This window comes from Orussus abietinus, unplaced genomic scaffold (genome assembly GCF_000612105.2).
Source record: "Orussus abietinus isolate OABI.00-Male unplaced genomic scaffold, Oabi_2.0 scaffold153, whole genome shotgun sequence".
NCBI classification, from domain to species: domain Eukaryota; kingdom Metazoa; phylum Arthropoda; class Insecta; order Hymenoptera; family Orussidae; genus Orussus; species Orussus abietinus.
In genome coordinates, this window is record NW_019394311.1 from 111,850 (window position 1) to 132,917 (window position 21,068).

The window sequence follows — 21,068 nt, forward strand, 5'->3', positions numbered from 1 at the left end:
TCTCCCGTCTTCAAACTTTTCCAGAACTTCTAGCTACGCAAGTATACAATATATATCCTGGAATTGTATACGAAAAAAGAAATACCTGAAATGAACAAATTTCTCGTAACAAAAAAGGAAACTTATAACGCTCACGCAGCGTCCTGAAAATTTACAGCTTAAAGATTCCTTTGCACCTAACCTCTTCCGAACTCTCGTTATATACATTTACTATATCAATGTCCTTTCCATTTCTATATAAGCTCTATGCTGTCATAAGCTGACAACCCTGGATGAACTTGACACTTCCCACGCGGAAACACTTGTCAGTCCCTCGAAGCGCCCATCGAGAAGCGTTTCGAGATCGATCCTAATTGCTTCCCTGAGGCGATGATCGACGAATCTCCAGGATCCGTCCATCAGCCGAAGGTTTTCGAAGGACTACGGCTCCGCAGATGTCCTCGAGAGGTTAGAAGAAATTAACGGGCGATTTCCGGTGGGGGCAAGGGGCTCGAGAAAAAACGGAGACGCCGGCGGATGCGTTATTATCGAGGACGCACTCCACCGTTTCGAGTGGCTTCGCACCCCGGGACCGCAGACGCCGATGGGCGTCGGGACGCCGCGGAAGACTTTTCGATGCATCGTCTTGTCGTAAGACTTTTCGTGTGTATCTCTGGTATTCCCAACTAGGGGTGCCCTACACAGGTCCTGGACGGAGTCCATTATCGTACATGCAGGAGCCACCGAGCTGACACGAAGCAGACTTCCTGCGCCTCGTTTAACGCCGCGCTCGTTTCCTCCGGGCGAGGGCGCTTCCACCGGCTTTTCCTTTTCCCCAGATACGATCTCTCTCCCGGTGCGTTGCATTTCATTACCGGCGCGACGCCGCAACCTGCCGACCGCACCTCGGTGCACGAGCGTAACCGCGATTCGCGTGCAAGTCCTGCCGACTAGGGCATCCGATCGCCGAGGGAGATTGCAGTGCCGAGATCGCGAATCCGCGTCTCGATATCCTAGGATTTCAATAAATCGTTCTCAGTCAAGCCTAAAAAAATATCTTATGAGCAATGATCGCTGAAAAATGTGGAAAACCTGGAAATAAAAATCGTACCTACCGGAGTGTCAGCTGTTCACAGGGTAACGTGATTAACTCCAATATTAGATTTTTTTTTTATTTAGGGCCAAAGAACTTGAGCGATGCTTAATCTTTAATACTCATCAATGTTGTCTACTCTTAATGTTTGTATAGTTAGTAGGTCTGGTCAATGGGCGATTCATGTATCGTTAAGGTGATATGAAAGGGGCCTCTGAGCAGTCAATAGTTCGTGAAACCTTTCTCCAAACCGGGGGTACCGAATTGTTTCACACTTTACACCGTGAATTTGGGGGCTGTAAAAAACGACCTGGCACCCTTAAAGTTTCGATTTTTATACAACAATTTTGGAAACGTATATAAACCAATTTTGAAAAAAAGTGAAATTCCGTGGCAACTACTTGTGATCATCGAAATGTCGTCACAGTCTCCTTTCAATACGCAAAGAATGTATGTGGTTATCAGATATGTACAATCTTGGTTTTTATTTTTTGATGCAGGTTTATGGGGAGCAGGGTGGAATATAAGTAAGGTAAAGTCGGAAATGGTCGCATTTCAGAGCGCGGCGCTCGTGCTAGCCGGGAGTTTTGGCGAAGGGTGAGATTTGAGAAGTAAATTACTCATTTGGAATGGGAAACGCATTGCGTGATCCCGAGCTCGGAGTTCTGCGTGCAGTGCACGATCGGTCGATGCGGACTCGATCCAGATCCAGATCCAGACGGTTCAGGGTCACACGGCACGGGAAGCGTACTTAAATACGCACTCTTACGCACGCATGGGAGTGCAATTACGCGAGAGCTCTAGATAACCGGGGAGAGTCTTGGCCGACGGCTTTGTGCAGCAAAGTGCAGGGGAGTCGGCATGCTCGCCGGGAAATCTGAATTTCGCGGCGCAAAACTCATCATCACCTTTCACGAATCATACAGGTAGTTCTCTTCTTATCAAATTAATTGGCCCCTAAAGACCATTCATACGCGAATAATTCGTAAAGTTCGTTAATTCGCAAAATAAAAAATCCGATGAAAAAATTCGCAACCCAGCAATTTGTAAAGTGAAAATCGCATAAACCCAATATGTATTGGCGTAATAATTATTTACGTTTACATCATTCCTGTGGTTCGCAAAAAATTATTATAACCGGTACTTCAACATGTAATTTAACGTGTCGATTGCAAATCACCCACCGTTCGACAGTAATGGATTTTTGATGTATTGACGAATAGGCTAAATTGAACAATTCGTTCCTCCTGACAGGCTGTTTCCTGTTGGTAGAACGTTATACGAAAAATAGTTCTTCGGCGTCATTCCTCCACAGGGAAACCGAAATTTTTCCGCGTCCTGATTACGAACGGGTGTTGAACGTCGCCCCTGACGGACTGGCGTAGCTGTGCGCAGTTTGCGTAATCTACGGTGTTTATATACTTGGTCGTACAGGTAGTCGCGCTACGTGGTGCGCGAGTACACTTTCGTGCAAATACTTAGATCAAATGACTCGGGGCTCGTTCTCTTGTCGCGAGTAATTCTCCAACTCGCGGCGACGACGACGACGACGACGCAACGTCCAAAGTGCATTTCCCTATGCCCTACTCCTCGGAGGGTGCTGCTTAAAAACCAGGTCTACATATCCACTTCAATAAACTTTACAACACACCTTAAATGAATTTATTTCCCCTGTAATTTAACATACTAATTTTTAAATAATTGACAGGAGTACCTGTCAATAATCAACGAATGTCCATGTAACTGCCCTGCCCAAAATATTCATAAAATTCGTACACATTTAGTACATAAGATTATCCTACAATTATAAGTATGATGCCTTAAAAGTGAATCGGTATACATTTATTATAAATTTCCAAGTAAATTTATAATTCTATAACATCAGTAATTAATTTCGTGAAATTGCGTTGGAAAATTAATACGCTTATGTACCTATTTTATCGAAATCTTGTCCGAAAATGTTATAGAATTAGAGCATCAAGTCTGAATGAAACATCCACAGAAATTTGATAAAACTGCCATATTTTTTTACGGTATAAGCTTAAACGCAGTTATGGTTGACTTAGTTTCCGTTTATCTTGATTTACAACGTCAGAACCACCGAAGAAGACGAATTTTACGAAGTTTAGGACGTAGCTTCCAGATATATCCGCAAATACACACGAGAGCAGGATAGCGCACGGTCGAGTACGCATGCGCGCTCGCTACGAGAATGAATTAGCCGGAGCGGTTCTCGTTCGCGCGGCGATCAGGTGCAGCTGCCCCTGGCGAAAGCGGCGTTTCCGCAGCTGCGGATCTAGGACTTCCTGTGTGTCGCCGCCATCAGGATCCGCGGTCGATAATCCGCGAAGCGGATCAAGGAGGGATGTGTTGAAATGCGCGAATCTACGTGGAAGCGCGTGTCCACGCGTGTGAAAACCAGCATGTGGACACGCATGCGCGGATCGCGATGTGGATGTCGAGGTGCGCGCGCACCCACAAACATCGCGGCGCGCATCCACGTGCGCACGAGAGTGGCGCTCGCGAGGAGAGAGACAGGGGCTCACAGGTTAGCCTCGGCCCACATCGGCATAACACTTTCACTGACGTAACACTTCACTCTAAACTGTTGCGTTGCCGTCCTCCCTGCCCCCCTTCTGCCCCCCCTGCCCCGTGGTGCCCCCACGCACAGCGTGCGTGCCAACGCACGCGCTGCCCCCGCCCCCAGGCCCTACGCACTTTCGTCGAATCAGTTCCTGCTTGCTAAATTCGTTTCTACCTTTACTTTTCAGGAATCCTTCCCTCTTTCCAGGAATTTTGCTTTCACATTTCCAGGAATTTCTCGGATATTTCAATCCATCGATTATTATAACGGTTCTGACGAATATTCGTAAATACTATAAGACTGTGTTGATTTATCGAACTCGAGCGAATGACGGCGTTCGGTAATTAACTCACCGAAGCGATTCGACAGTCGCTAATTAACATTTGAGTGCCGAACAGACGGAGTGGCGGCTTTCATCGTGTCAGAGCAAAACAGTCCGCTACCCGAAACGTCGTTATAAGAATGGGGAAGGAGGTTACCCGGGATGCTTCGTGTCGAGTAATGGCCATTGTACCTGATGTTATAGAAATTAATACGAATGGGTTTAAAAATAAATCCTGGAATACGTAATATGGTGATGGTGGATTTTAGGTATACATATAGATTTCATCTTATCCAAAGATAGGTCGGCCATTTTTAAGATCGCGTTCCCCTCTCTTCGTTATTGCGAAATCCCTGTCGTTATCTCTTTTCGACGGTTCGAGGTTAGGAAAAAAATTCTGTGGCTTCGGATGTCGGTCGGGAGAACTTCCTGAAGTCACTCATCCCCGGGGTGTAATCATTGAATTACGCTCCGAGGCCGCCTCGTTACTCGTCGGGATCCATTAAGGGACAGGTAGGTCGCCGGCACGAAAAGAATTGACGTTGCTCTGGAACACGAGACGACTTCCGGTTTCGGCGCTCGTCTCCCCGAAGACGCTCTTCCGCTCCACTTAGAAGACGCGTTCTCACGGATCGAAGGTGGCACTAGTCGAAGAGACCGAAACTGCTCCCGGGATCGACGAGATTCTTCGGCCGATCCGAAGATCGCGATTCTTCGGCCCGTTAACCCAATTTCGAGCGATCGAGCGCGCGTGCGCGCACGCGCCATTCGAGACGCCACTTCAAGAGGCGAGTGTATAAGGAAATTCCCGGTCGCGACGCGATTCGCTTGCGAAACTGTTTACCCGCTGACATATAGGATAGGTAGGTCCAAGGATAAAGGATTACACGGTTACACGGAGTCGTGAGTCCCCGACGCACGGATATTGCGCGCGATAGCGCCGATACGGAGACCGTTCGATGCTCATCAAAAAAGTCCATCGATCCGAGAGGATCTTCCCGTGTCTTCGCGGTGTCGGCGATTGCAGCGCCCGACTTTATCGACGATCGGATCGCGCACCGCCTCGCTGAGGAAAAGGCGTTTAAACCGGATTTTTGCTAAAAAATTCACAACCTACCCAAGAAGTCGGTGGAATTGCATAGAAATGTATGTAAATTAATGGAATAATTGAAAACTGTACTAAATTTTATAGGTAGGTAATATTGATCATGTGATGATACATAATAAATGTGTATTATACACAAATTGCCACGCTGGAGACGAGACAAAGGTTATTATTGAAGAAGTCACGAATTACAAAAGGTGTTGGTATTCCTTAGAAAATTGTTGAAGTTAAGGGGGAAATTATAGATTGTACTGAATTCTGGAGGTAATAATAAAAGTATGATTCGAGATAATAAATGTATAAGGGATGCGTAAATGTATCCGACGTTTGGTCCAATATTGCCTGCACGCATCAAAGAATTTCGTCCATATGTCGAAAGGGCTCCGTACTCAAAGGGATGAAGATTGTACTGAATTTTGTAAATAACTAGACCACTACATGGAAACCAGAGTCGTCGCGTGGGTTTCCTTTAGTTCTTAGAATTTTCGCGAAGGACCCTTACCGAAATATGACGTTTTTCAAAATCGAATTTAAATTTTTCGTTGCATTCTGTCCACAACAGGCCCGGTCATTTCGGCGAAACTGCGGCAATCCGCGCTTTCCGAGCTCCCCGATCATTTCAGTAGAAAGGTCATCCGGTATGCAATCACCGGAGCGAAATTTATTACCTCTCCCGTGCATTGCGTCACAGTGCACTTTTAACGGTACCTATCAAACTGCTTGAAATGCATAGTATAAACGGCTTGGTTGGCTCCGCTGGAATTATCGGGATGAAAAAAAAAAATAGTGATTGACTTCCCCGTATTTATAACTGTCATCGCGGGAGCAATAACGCCCCCGATTCCGCAGCGAAATGTTCGAGCGGTTCGGGGAACGGTAACTTCTATAAAGGGTAACAAAACTGCATATATGTCGCGAACCTGTCGCCGTCATGAAGGCGGTGGTACGATGGCCCCGCTGATACCACCGTCATTGACAAAGCCGCATATAATGCACCGCCATGACATACCCGTGACTTAATTCTTACATTTTTCCGCAAGTCGAACCAGGGGAAGGAAATTGGTGCGTCCCTCGGTGCGGTCAAAAAGGAATAGATTTCCCGCAAACGCGTCGCCGTTACGAGACTGTTACGGTGTGGTAGCTGTACCGAAACGTTCTCGTCATTCACAAAGCCGCATATAATGCGCCGCGGTGATGAGCGTACGATTTAATTCCTTGTCGAATTTGTAATTTCACGATAATCACGAGGAAGGAAATCCTGCAGTGGAGCGATGCCAGGAATTTCACGTTCAATTCTGCGGTGCGGTCCAAAATGGCTGGTTTTTTTGTAAAGTCAAAGCGCATTGCCGAATTTGTAATTTCACGATAATTACGAGGAAGAAAATCCTGCAATGCAGTATTGCCAAGAATTTTGCACTGATCGAGGTACATTTCGCGGCGGGGTTAAAAATGGCCGAATTTTTTGTAAAGTCAAAGCGCACCGTCGAATTTGTAATTTCGTGATAATCACGAGGAAGGAAATTTTGCAATGGAGCGTTGCCAGGAATTTGGCGTCTATAGTGATACATTTCGCGGCGCGGTCCAAAATGGCCGGATTTTTTATAAAGTCAAAGCGCACTGTCGAATTTGTAATTTCACGATAATCACGAGGAAGGAAATCCTGCAGTGAAGCGATGCCAGGAATTTTACGTCCAATTCTGCGGTGCGGCCCAAAATGGCTGAATTTTTTGTAAAGTCAAAGCGCACTGCCGAATTTGTAATTTCAGGGTAATTACGAGGAAGGAAATCCTGCAATGCAGTATTACCAAGAATTTTGCACTCATCGAGGTATATTTCGCGGCGGGGTAAAAAATGACCGAATTTTTTGTAAAGTCAAAGCGCACCGTCGAATTTGTAATTTCGTGATAATCACGAGGAAGGAAATTTTGCAATGGAGCGTTGCCAGGAGTTTGGCGCCTATAGTGATACATTTCGCGGCGCAGTCCAAAATGGCCGGATTTTTTTGTAAAGTCAAAGCGCACTGTCGAATTTGTAATTTCACGATAATCACGAGGAGGGAAGTCTTGCAATGGAGCGTTGCCAGGAATTTCGGAGTACATTCCGCGGCGCGGTCCAAAATGGACCGGACTTTTCGTAAAGTCAGAGCCCACTTTCCCATTATACCGGGAAAAAGGATCGCTCGGAAATATTCGCTGGAACAACGCGAAGAATGTCGTCGCGCGTCGTGGGCACGCATACGGCTACGTCGAGCCAGAAAAGCGGAGAATGGGACGGGTGAGTTTTCTCACGGAAACATTACCGGGAACGTTCTCTCTCTGGGACAATCGAGACTTGGGCGAGGGGCGTGGAGGAGCAGCGGGTTCGTGGGAATTAAGTTACCGAGTGCGGTAGCCATACGAGCGTCCTTGGAACTCATAATTGCGGGGTTTACGACGCGAGCTGATGTGTGGATTTCGCCGTGAGGGAAGGAGCCTTTCCTCGAGGGCTTTCCGAGGAAAAGCTGCGATATTCCGCTCGATACTTCGAAGATGTCAACGGCATGAGATACTCGATACATAGATATTCCACCTAAAGTGTTCTCCTTGGAGTTCCGAAATTCACTATCAAAATGTTGAATAAAGACGTGCACCGGTGAAGTATGGGTCGTTGGTTACGTTTCATTAACAACAAATCGCATCGAAATGTTGGTTCGAGGACTTTTCAAGGAAAAATTCCTGCTAAATTTTGCACTATACCGTGAAAAATACCGAATGACATAATGATAAACTATATACGAAAAGTCTCATTTTAGATCTCCAAAACTCACTATTAAAACGTAAAGAATGTGCAGGTTAAACGTGCCGATTCATGAATCACTAGTCATTACGTATTATTAATAAACGAATTATCGTATCACATGAAAACGGGTCATGGATCTGCGTTTTTTCCCAGCAATAAAAAATGACCGTTAAAGCGTTAAACCGTCCGCAACAGGCGAGATGTACATATATAGTGGAATATAATTATGGCCATAACTCATTTTCGATCGTATACCAGTTACTTTCTCTGTGCCAGGTATGGCGGGGCATGTCTTCTGAAAAATATTGCCAAAAGCGAAAGTCCTCGGGAGCAGTTTCGTCTGGGTCCGGCCAAATACACGAAGACTAATTGGTCGAATCAGAGGAACCCGATCGTGTCGTCCCAGATACACCTCCTGCGACCTTGTTTTAAGAATTACCCCACTGGCGAAGTCCCCAGACCCTTTCAAAGGATCTCCCCCCTTCTTCCGCAACTCATTTCCGTTGACGATTTCCTGAGAAGCCTTCCAAAACACAGGGCTCACCTTATCCATCTCCCAGGGTCACCTCCGTCAATAATGAGAGGAAAAGGGAGATAACTTATACTTTGCATACTTCTAGATACATATATACATTTCAGTAGATGACTAATAGATAGTATATTCCACGTTCCAATGAATCAATGCGTGGTATGAAATATCCATTAGCTATCATACAGATCTAATCGTGAGAGAATAAAATCCAGGAATCATTATCACCGCGCGGTTAGCTAGATATTATTACTAATTTTCTTGTAGGAAAATTCTCTGCTTCGGTGAAAGCAATATTTATTTAATGAACCTGATATTTTCTTCCATTAAACAAATACACATTCTATCCGACATGGATTTATGTTGGACCACAATAGCACATTTTGTAGTAGTAACCATTTATTTCATATTATATGTTTCTATTGTCTGTTAAAGAAAATATCTAGTACCAACCCAGCAACCCATGAAGTAGAATATCCGTAAATTAACCGTCTAAATTAGGTCTATAGGTATAGCAAATGTATATCATCTATCATCCACCTAAGAAAAAAAAATATCTTTTGTAAGTATATGGATCTATTCTAGGTAAATGGCTAAAGAATATATATCATAAATATCTAGACGATATATATGAATATGTATGTCCATTGTAGATGAAAATTATATATCCACTATTGATCTACAAATATTTACTTATTCCTTGACGCATACCAAATTTATATAATAGCTCTAATAGACATCTACCAAAGGTTAATCAACATCGTTGAAAATATGTTTAGAAAAATAAAAAGACACCTCATTTAACCTAACATTCTTCGTACATTCTTATTATTTATATCTGAATTCCAACTTGGCAAAACTGTTAATTTCGTCCACACTCTGATTTTTTATTCACTTCCTCTTTGGCTAGTGACCATACATCATGATTTTTTACTACTACGTAAATTATGATGCATTACTAGGCACCGTATGAAGTATAATATACTTATAGTGGACGTACAAATTGGGACATAAGTATAGAAAACTTACATCATCTATGATACGCATAATAAAAATATTCCGTGAATATATATGTAAATCTTTTTTACGCCTATATTGTCAGTACATATATCATAGAAGTTCAAATCCCGACATTTGCAAAAATGTTTCCGTATCAAAAACAGCAGGATTTGTCTGCATAGCTGTACTGAACAAGTTCTTAAACAGACTCTACTCAAAAAGTATTATGAATTTCATTTTTTTTTACAAATACATGTGAATATCCATAAACGTGGATTAACCATCTTTTGCAGATATCTTCGATACATATATATATTACGTATCACATCCGGACATCTTGCCTTTGAGTGTATCTAAAATAGATTTCACAGATATCTATATATATCTTACATACATTCAATAAACATTTATATACGATTAATTTACGTATATTCCACGTTGCGCGGTGCCTGGAAAATACCACTTTTCTTTCCCTTAATTTAATAAAATGCTTTTGTGTACCCAATCTGACATTTCTTTGAACGCAGAACTTTGTTGTTGCAATGCATATTTCTCTGAGTAAATTATTCTGTATTAGCTGCGAGAGTGAGACGTCGGTTAAGCGTCTCACCGGTTAAACGCGGAGCAGCAGCGATTCTCACGCCGGAAAAGGAAGAAAATGGGAGCAGTTGACGCCGAGGGAGGGCTAGGCAAGGAAGTGCTTATTGTAAACAAAACTCGGCCCACGGTCTGTGTATATTACTCTAGAGAAACTAGGCGAGTGCACGTGTTACCCCCGGCGCGACGCGCACGTCCGCACGCCCAAGACGTGTTATGCTTCGAGGATTTTTTGTCACCCCGTTCGAAGGGATCGACGGTTTTCCACCTGTCGTCCCTCGTCATGGGGACCGGCGACGGGTTAAGGGCGGCTGCCTTAATGCCGCTCTCGAAAAAAGGCTACGCCATGATATTTTCCGACGCGTCTGCCTTTTTGGCTTCCCGAGAAGCGCTCGAAAAGCGAACTGAAACGGGTCGCACCCCCTGGAGGGCGTCGACGATAAAAAGCGAGCCTTCACGGTGATAACGAAACAGAAATGGCCTTCCTGATCTTCGTCATTCAGTTGAAAATACGGTGATCTATTTTACAATTATGCCAGACCGAACATGAACGACACAAACATCAAGAATGCGGTAAATGCTTCGAGAAACAAGTAATACACCTACGTGTTTGGGTATACGTACAAAAGATAGATATTTATTTAGTTTAAATGGTTTATCTGGTGAAATTGATGCTGCACGATTGTTGGATCTGTTTTTGATGTGCGGGGTGAATTTCAGGGTTGTGGTAACGCGTTTTCAATTTTAGGTTTATTTATTTCAAGTAAATGAGGTTTGTTTCGTGAGGTGAGTATATTACGTTTATGTAACTTTTCGTAATTTTACGGCGAGGTTCTTGACACGGGGGGAGAATACCGAAGCGATTTGCCGAGTGTTACGTTTTAAGGAGGCTGAAAAAGTACAAGTTCGGCATTTCTGCCTCGATAACCTATATGACGGATATGTCGCAACGTGAAGTATGGCGGCTGACAGCCCAATTTTGCGCGCGCCGCGACTTGTAGGGACTTGTACTGATTATTTTGAAATAATGAACTGTCTTTACGGGCGACTTAACGTTGAGTATTATGCGCGGCAATGTCGTTACGTCGTGCACCGGTCTAAAGGTGGTAAATTTAATTAAGCATACACCTGCTAGCCAGGAAATATTCAGGTGTGCGAAGAAGTTCATTGTAGGGGAAGATTGAAGGAGGTGAAAGGAGTTTCTCAATGAAAGATACGAAGTCCGTTTCTTGGGTTTTGCAACGTGGATCTGGGTGAATCAGAATCCAGGTTGAGGGTTGATGTCAGGGTAGATACCGATCTCTAATATAAGTAATTTAAAAATGAAAGATATTTCACAATCGATATAGCTTGTGGTAACCAAATGATTTATTATGGATACGTAACATCTCACTCTTCGGTCTCCATAAAACAAATATGCAAATGCGAGTATTTTTTCAAATAAAGTATAACAATTTTATGAGGCTAATGGGAAGCATTCGATCTTAGAATGGGTTTAATCAAATGACAAGTGAGTTTCCAGTGATTGCATCGGATACTCGAGGTTGTCGTAACCTGGCTATGTAACACCGAGGCTGGTAGCCTCGAGACAAGCCGCCCATTAAGTACTTTTCCAAAATCTTTCGAATCTAACACTTTCGGACACCTCGTGTCCCAGGTGTGGGCACTCCTCGCCAAATTCCCCTAGGGCAGGTTAAAAGGTGAGTCCGGGAGTTTCTCCGTGGTAGGAGAAGAGGCCCTGACCCGATTGCAGAAAATGTCAACACTTCCGTGCTTGCGCCGCTATCTACTGCGTGTACGTGTATACCGTACATACGCCGGTAAAGCGAGCCGAGAGAGGGAGAAAAATCGCTCTATGAGCGAGCTCACTTCCCGAGTGTGTGTACCATTACTTACCGCACGCACGCGTACGTTTTCACACAATTTATCGCCATAGACGTGACTACGAATTGCGCACAGTCTTGTAGAAACGAGGAAAACGCCCGAGATTAAGATGGTCGTAACGGACTATTTGCCACGTGTTCACTACAAAGTCAGTTTCTAGCTGAATTTCGGCATTAACTATCTGAAACAACTACGAGTGCATTTGCAGACCGGAGGATCCGATTTACGGTTCAAGGAAATAATTATCAAATAGAAATGTAAAGGTGTTCGATGAACGACATTGATTTGCCGTTGTTACGCTTTCATGCTTGTTTACTTCACGCGTTTATACATGGTAAATAAATCCTACGCAATACGGATTTTTACGTGGCTTCTCAAACGTGATTCCTTGACACTAATTCAAATGGCGAATTCGTAGAATAGTCGAACAGGTTGATAGAGACAGGTACCGCCTCTTGATTAGGACTGTTTCGTGATTCGTGGATCATGCATTTTTTATGAATTTTAAGAACGGAAGGTCGAAACGGTGCACGGATCAATGGCTTTCTACCACAAACCTCCATTTTGAATTGGTTTTCCTGTTTCCAAGCGAAACTTGAGTATGACGATACGAGGAAGTCCAATTACCCAATCCCGCCTATCGACGGCAAATGCACCGCAGACGGATGTGCGGAGGGAACAAGGCGGAACGTGCGGAATCCTAGTGTCACTTCCTGCCTTCGAATCCTTTCTGAAGGTCGAAAATCCACTATCTACTCCCTTAATATTTTCCTTCTTTTAACCCTCCGTGACTACCGTTATTTTTATCGCTTTTATCGCCTCCTTAAGTACATCTGTACATTTTGTCCAGATCCACTTCTTCCTCGCTAATCATTAAAAAACTTGCCAAAAATGCAGGGCTATTTTCCAAGACTACTATATTACCCAACAATCTTTAAATGAATATCTTAAAACGTTTAGGGACAACGGTCAAAATATTATCAATAAACATTTCAACTCAAAATTTCTCTCGTACTCAAAGAAACCCAGAGGGGTCACAAAGGGTTAAAATTGAAAGAATAAAAATGTAGATTGTAATTAAATGTAAACATACAATCAAGATGTTGACTAGACATATTACGTTGATGTCTTTGGGATGAAAATCCATGATTGACTGAAAACGTAAGTAAAGTGGATCAACAATGGAAGAAAACCGCAAAGGATCAGTTTTGTCGATGGACGTGGGATATCCTGGTAGATCTACAGATCGATCGATAATACACCTGTTTCTCTCTGTATAAGATCCTCCGGGAAGATCTATTCCCTAGGGGGACTCCATTGGCGAGGATTTATGCGTTTTAGGGAGGGTCAAGGAACAAGGGTAGGCGACAAGTGTCACAGCAAGACCAGCTGGCTGCGAAGGGTGAACAGTATCCGAGCAAACAGCGTCAGGGCTGCCAGGACCTTCCTCGGGTCCTTCATTGGGGAAGGACGACGAAAGGGGCCGCGCCGGGAAGACGCACGGTAATGATTCGAAGAGGGCATCGATTATGCCGGGCACGTCAATGATCGACGCGAGAATCGATGACGATTAGGTCTGGCATGGCGAAAGTGGCACGTGTGACCGGTACGAATACGTCGAGTGCGGAGCTCGTACGTTACAATAAGAAGGAGTCAACGAGAATATTAGGAATGCGCGTACACGCACATTCATCCGCGCATACGAAAAAAAAGTTCACGCTATGACCTAGTTTGCGACTCGACGAGTCTGTTTGAAACTCGACTTGGTCCAAAAAAGCCATAAAATATCACAAACTCGGTAGCCAAATTACAGATACACCATGTGTTACATATACGCGATAACGTCCCTGAGGTCTTTACGTCAAACTTCGGCGCTTTAACCAGATAAATATTTATAACTCGGATGAGGGTATTTGTTTCGAAGTAGTGATCGGGCTCTTTCTCTCGGTACAAGGGGGAAGGAGGATGTCAAGCGGCGTAGCAGGAAAACCGAAAAAGGAAGAACATCTTGAAGGCGAAAACGTTTTCAAGAATGCCGTCAAGACAAAATGGATCCAATTCTCAGGTGGGAGAAATTCATGGGCGAATAGTTCTGGAAATAAAAAGAAGGAGTGACTTCTGGATGCCTAAAGAGGTGTCTTGGAAGCGAAAACGTTCTCGAGGATGCTTGCAAGACGAAAGCAGTCTCGGCCTCAGGTGGAAAAAGAAATCTACCAGAAGCACTCAAACCTTTTTGGATGTATTGACCGCTCGGTCTCCTCATCAGCACGCAGGACGTTAGGCAGCTTCGGTTGCTAGCTGGATAACGGCTCCAGTTTGGATGCAATCGCCTCTGAATTAGTCGAAATTGCCCTAGAAACTTTAGTTTTTCTACCGATGCGCGCCCGAGGAATCTCAGTGAAGAACTAACTGCTCAAGGCCAACATAAAGAACCCGAGTTGTCCCGAATTTCGTTTTCGTTCGGGAAAAACCCGAACAGCGTGCGGCCAAGGGACAGCTTAGCGCTCTTTAAACAGATAAGGGGTGGAAGGAGAGGTATGCCCAGAAAAATAAGACGTAGTTTCGAACATTATTTATAATAAATTCATATTTGACGCGACGAAAGAACGATACTTTTCCTCATTCCTGTAATTTTTCCAGTGCCATCTGCTATACAGTTCGCATTTTTTATTGATATTCAGAGTAAAGACCTTCGTGTACGTGGTGGCGCAATGGTAGACATAAGAGTTGGCCAGTCAAATTGCAGATAATTTAATACGGCATTCAATGTTCGCCATACCACAATTTGATTCACCAGTTCTTACCGTTATGCTTACGGTTAATGTTACGAGAGGTACCCATGAAGGCCTTTACGGAAATTGATTCAATATATTATGTCTAGAGTTTAGAAAGTCATTTATATTTTCCACAGGACTCCGCTGCGAGGAGGCGTCTTTCAGTTGAAACCATCAATGGAGCAGGAGTTCGTTTTTCCTGGGACAGCGAATAAGAAAAAGCTCGTTAATTCCGGTCCCACGCCGTAATAACAGAGCAATTTGGGTTTTTATTTGATCGCTCGAGACGCGATTGCGCGTGCACACAACAAATGTGCAGCAATTCGTCACTAGGAGCGATACGCACGCGATTAAGCGTGACTCGAAACGTGAACGTAAGGAATCGCAAAAGCAGGTCGTACTCGATTACACATCCGATGCGATTGCGAACGTGCGTGCCCTTCCTACAAGCCGAATGGGCGACTTAAACTCGGGTAAGGATTTCTTTCTCGTCGATCCGAAAACGAAGAACGCCTTCCCTTCCCCTATGAGTTCGCCGGGGAAACATGGCGGAAGCGTCCACTCGGAGACGCGAGTCTCCGCGGGCCGGCGAATATTCAAGGACTCGACCGTGCTTTTGATCGGACTAAACGTTCGGGCTAAAGGCCAACCGTCTCCGTCTCCGTCCGGAGATCTCTCCCTCTTCCTCCATCTCCTTCGCTGCCGATTGGCCTATAAAAGGTCGTTACCACCGCAAGGCTCGTGCAGATACGGCGCACATAAATACATAATGGAAAACGGCCTCTGGTTATACGGAGCGTCAGCAGACGTTGCGTGGCCGAGCGCCGTTCGCGACTCGATATTGGCACTACGGGAGAAAAGGAGAGAGAGAAAGAGGAAAAAAAGCGTGTCGATGACCGGTGTTAACGCACATACGCGTCCCCGAGACCGGGCCAGGGGAATAAAAAGAACGCACGGGCGCGAAATCGCACGTACACGCGCGACGCGTTACGACACGGCTGTAAAATGTAAGAATTGGGCCACCTCGCGTACCGCGCGTTTCGTGGCCCGCACACGCGCGCCCTACCTTCGTATCACGCGCCTTGGCGACGCGAGCGCGCCTCTGCGTGTGCGTATCTTTCGAGTACACGAACGGGCGCGGACAATTACTGCTAACGCGGATGTCTGTTCGCAATTCGCAGGGCCTTGGCCGATTTCCCTTTCGAAGCGGCGAATCGCTGAGACTTCGTTCTCCGCGCGACGGTAAGACGATGAGCCGCGCGGAGTGAGGTTAGGGTGGGTCTCGAGCGCGTCGAGAGCGGTCGGTAACGAAGACAACTACGTAACCTGGCGATCGGCACGCTCTTATCGACGCGAAACAAGATGGCCGCCGAGTCGGGAAGAATGAGAAGACGGTTTTGTTTCCTTCTTTTTTGAGTGGGACTGACAAATGAGGTGTCGAGCCTGAGCGGTGAAGAATTAATTACGCGAGAGAAGGGCGTTAATTTGTTGGATGAGTTAATTCGAATCGCTCGGGCGCTTTTGGAATTATCTGGCGAACGTGGGATAGCGAGGGGTTTCGCGGTCGGTAAAGAGTTTTGGTAAGTTATAAAGATAATTTCAAAATTTAAATGGCACTGAAGTAATGTTTAGCATGTGATGCTTATTTCGGTGTTAACGGTTTTGTTTGCATAGGTTAGGATGCGAGAAGTGGTAGATACTAAATTTAAGCAGGCCCTAGTGATAAGAGAGTCATGGTGATGATTTTATCGAAGTTTTGGATGATTCTGTACTGGAGAGATGTAAAAAACAAAAAGCCAAAGGGGAATGCGACGCAGACGGGAGGTAGGTATATTTTGTATTCTCTCCTATGTTACCGACCCATAAGAGAAAAGGAAGTTACCGTAAGAGCACTTAATTCTCGTGAAGATAATGACCTTATTACAAGCTCCGTAAGTTTGTCAAGTAAAATCATTAATCACTTAAATTAGCAATATTGCCAGTAAAATCGACCGCGCATTTTGAAAAACGAAATGCAATATTTCCAGTACCTAATAGTGCTCAACGTTATCATATGCTTGTCAAGTAAATGCCTAAGGGAATAACAAATTTATAATGTTTAAATTTGATTGAGACCTAAACTACACAAGATTCTGTTTTACATGTGTCGATGAAAAACGATTCTAGTTCTAAACAAGTTAATGATTGTATTCGTTATTAAGTAGTAATGTATTTTAACCGCTGGAATAGGAAACTGAGAGCAGAAAATCACAAACACCTGCCGTAGGTATCGTGCAAATGAAAATAACTTAGAAGGTAACTAACAGTCGTTGGTAACGTATGTGTTTTCTTTACCAACGGTAGTGTACTTCCTTACCAACTAACTTCTCGCAGGTAAATCAAGAATACCCAAGATCGATTAAACAGGAAGTACCGTTCGCCTCTTCATCGTCAGTCGATAAAGAAGGAAACTATAGCTCGGTTTCTCGAACCGGTTCGGAATTCAATTTAGTTTCCACGTGCCACGGCATAAGGTAAACAAATCAAGCAGTTGGCGAAAATCAATGAAGCTCCTACCTTTGCTGGTCTCGGGCTGTATATTTTCCGTCTTGATTTCCGCCCTCGCAGCGTAAGGAATGGAGGTGAGCGAGGCCTGCGACGAGGGGGCGGCTAGCTTTTCTGAAAGTAAAAGGTGCACTTTTACAGAAACTTGCCGGCGATATCTCGAGGGACGAGTCGGCACGGGCAGCGCTACTTCGATGGGCATTTACCTGCTAACAGTGGATTAGCTGCGGCGATGTTGTACCTCTGTCGCCTGCAGGAGGGTGTCGTGGGCGCGGTGGTGGAGGTGGGTTGACTGGCCTCGGCCAGGTCCGCCTGGAGCTCCCTCAGGAACGTGTCCAGGGTATCGAAGGGCTCCTCTCCCGTGACCCCGGACATACCCTCGCTCTCCTCCGAGGATGCGCTAGGTGCAGCCGGTGCTCCGACCAAACTGCTGAGTTCTATCGCCGAGAATTCCACCGATTGACCCGTGCTGCTCTCCTGGTTAAACAGAAATCTCGACGTCACAAGGTGCCTCCGACGACGCTCCGAGAAAGCGATTTCGCACCCCCTGAATGTCGGATCGGTCGCTACGGGTTCCTCGCTTGCCCCCACTCTCTTCCTCTCAACTGTTCTATCACAAAGTTGAATAAGAAAACGAAGAACGTTTAAAGATTGGGACGGAGTAACAGGCTTCTCGTGGCAAGCACTTCCGAGCAATAAATGTAATTGAATGTGTTATGTATAAGCGCTCGGGTTAAGTATTCGGTACGTGGCACCGCAAAACGGGTTTAACGCTCTTGCCTTGGTGGGGAGTTAAGTATAAGTAGAATAATAAGAATTTGAATGCGCCCAATCGCCTCAACTTCAATGCCAATTCTTCTCGGAGGCATTACGTGCCCGCTTGTGCGACGTATCTGCTGATGCAGAGGCGGGCAACACGCTGACCATGGACCGATCGAGCACCGCGGGCCATTCAAATGGCGCGCGGTGCTCGGAAGGGCCATTGTCATTGTAATGCGCCGAGCTGCGAGCAAAACTCTACCGCCATTATTCTCGATTACTTTACCGGCGAGTTTATCCGAAACACGAAGGGAAATTAATTGGACGCATCGCGAGACGAAATGGACTCTTGTGCATTCACCCGGCATACGTTGCTGGAAGGTTTCCTTAGTAAATAAGCTACAGTGACATATCGCGAGTCCAAATGAATTTTCTGCAAACTGAAAATCTCCACGTCACGTTACATTCTATGCATCAAATTTTCTATTCATCTCCTTATTTTCGATTGCCCAGAAAGGGAATTCAAATTTCGTGCAAACATTTTCGGTACATCCAAAGAAAATAATTCCAACTTTATTTATTCGTTTAGGTGTTTTACCTGATGTTACCAATAGTTACATATTGTACTGTGCGGACATTAATGCCTTCTCTGAACGCATAAAAATATTTGCATCATTGGACAATGTCGTTTGATCGACTGTATATAGTTGATTTGACAAAACTTTTTGACTAAGTGAACCGAATTTTAGTTCTCTTGACTAAGCTTGTTCCTTTCAATCGACTTAAAGCGTTTCGGTTAAATCTTTTTGTTAATTTTCAAAATTAGTTTAGCCAGTAGTCCAAATATCTTGGTTAAATGTACTAAATTACTTTAATATTCAGTGCAATCCGTCACAATGTTTGATGTAATTGACAAGAAGTTGACCAAAAGCTGTTGACCAAAACATGTACGTCAGCCAAATATGTTGTAATCCATATAATAACCATATTCTCTGGCTGAACCGACAAGAATGTTATTGATTCAACGAAATATTTTTAGTGTTGGATTCGATATTTGCGATAAGAAGTGTAGAACGAGACGGAAACGAAACTTACCTGAAGGCACTGGGTCAAGTCGACCATCTTGCCGTCGTTGTCAGGGCACCAGAGTAGCTCGTCGTCTATGAAGGGCATGTTTGACTCCTCCTTGGGCACGAGGGTGGAGGTCAGCGTGAGGGTCTGCGATACAGGGACCGGCATCGGGACCCGTACCCTGCGGTGGGGCCACTCTAGCCACCCCCGCACCTTCTAACATTCAAAACCACCTTCTGGGTCGTCGCCTCTTGTTTCCGTGTCTTCCTGGACACTCTTCGGGTACGTATTTGTGCTTCACTCTGCTTCTGTCCTCTGAAAACAAATGTCCATCACTTATTTGTCCGACTTACGATTCAACGACAGTGCACTGTTTTACCCCTGAACTAATAAAATCTCACTACTATAACAGCACATTCTACATAGTATGAATCGTGTGATATGAGTATGGACAAAGAGTAAGATGATATGAAAGGCGCTGAGAAATTTAATCGACGTCGATAAAATTAAATTCATTTATACCCTTTTTGGTGGTAATGTCGTTTTGAATACCCAGGTGTAACATAGATTGGCGCGTCACGTTACCGACATTTATATTCATGAAGTCTTTTACAACCTACGTTGAGAATTATACCTACTGAAGCATTCCATATGTCATTTCAGTAATGATAAAATGGTCGACGTAAAACTGTCGAAATCCCGTGAATTCATGACTGTTTATATTTTGACGGACCGACGTCGCCATCTGTGACGTTTAGCTGCAACTAAATTTTTGCTCTAAAAACACGCGCTGGCCGCAGGACAAGCCAGCGTTCTGTGACAAATGTTGATGAAACTATTTCTATATTTTTCCATCTGATTCTGTAATATTCCATTTCTACGGTATTCTAAATTGTTCGAGCTAAGTACTGAAAATTCTTCATTTTCGATTCTAAGCCCCCAAGAACCGTAAAACATCGAAAACATCGAAAAAAGGACCACGCCATGTTGGTTCTAATCCATGATAAATAAATACATTTTTGATGAAAAATGGAATTTCACGAGTTTCGGAAGTTACTTTAGAGCTTCCATATTCAAGTGGTAAAATTTGAATCGAATCGGTACACCCAATTCGGAGAACACTTTTATCAACGATTTGACCACTCAAATATATATATAGGCTGACTCTTTCATATGACCTTAAAGTGAAATGAATGTAGCATCTAAAGGGTCAATCGTCTGAAACTTTTCTCCGAATTGCGTGTATCAGATCACTACTAACTTTAACGCGTGAATATGAAGACTCCAAGGAAAGTCCTAACACCTATGAAATTATATTTTAGTGTTTCAAAATGTCTATAAACAAATTAAAAAAAAAATGAAATTTTATGGGTGTTAAGACTTTCTTTATGACCTGCATGTTTACATTGTAAAGTTTGAATCGATTCGGTACGCCTAGTTCGGAGAAAAGTTTCACAAACGGGACCTCTTTGATGCCACTTTCGTATGACCTTAAGTAGATGAGAAAAAATTAGTTCTCAATGTTTTCTTGAGTCCGAATTCGCGCAACAATTAGGACTCATCGAATAGAGCTGATTCTGATAATCGAAAGAAAAAGGCGGCCAAATAGGTGCGTACTGTAGTCGATGAATCGCAATTTTGTTGGTTATCAACGCGTAACAATTTATGTGTACTCGCTGTGGTTTTCCTCGCGCGCATCGTGAAATTACTTATTGCCACCCCGCTGCTATCGCATTGTCAGTATTCAGTCGTGCTCGAACCGATAGTCCCCTCCCTCCGGTGTGACTGTAAAACCTGAAGGTATCACAGAATTTGCGTAGCAAGTTTGCCTTGCTAATTTCTCTTTCCTGGCCCCACTGATAAAAGCTGCACTTGCCGGGCAAAGTAGTGCAAATATTCCTCTTGTGCAGATACTTTTATGTTTTCACTTCCCAGTAATTATTAACGACTGCATCCATAAATAAAATTTCTCCCCTCCCCCCACTTTATTAAAAACACGTAAATCCATTGGTGTTCTTTTCCGTGTACAGTCTGCATTTGTGGAAAATAT

General features: G+C 44.2%; 1 protein-coding gene across 5 annotated transcripts in view; it reads right to left on the reverse strand.

Moving 5' to 3' along the window:
* Window positions 1–21,068, reverse strand: part of LOC105697045 (ecdysone-induced protein 74EF) — a 182,272-nt gene that overhangs the window by 98,396 nt on the left and 62,808 nt on the right. For 4 of the 5 annotated variants that reach the window (XM_012420006.2, XM_012420005.1, XM_012420004.1 and 1 more), the window contains 3 exons: window positions 19,043–19,333; window positions 17,395–17,665; window positions 17,201–17,320 (listed from right to left, as the gene is read on the reverse strand). In XM_012420006.2, the coding sequence (XP_012275429.1) occupies window positions 17,201–17,320; window positions 17,395–17,665; window positions 19,043–19,186 (535 nt within the window). In that variant the 5' untranslated portion in view covers window positions 19,187–19,333. The remainder of the gene's footprint in view (window positions 1–17,200; window positions 17,321–17,394; window positions 17,666–19,042; window positions 19,334–21,068) is intronic. The other variant, XM_012420008.1, reaches the window with a different exon arrangement.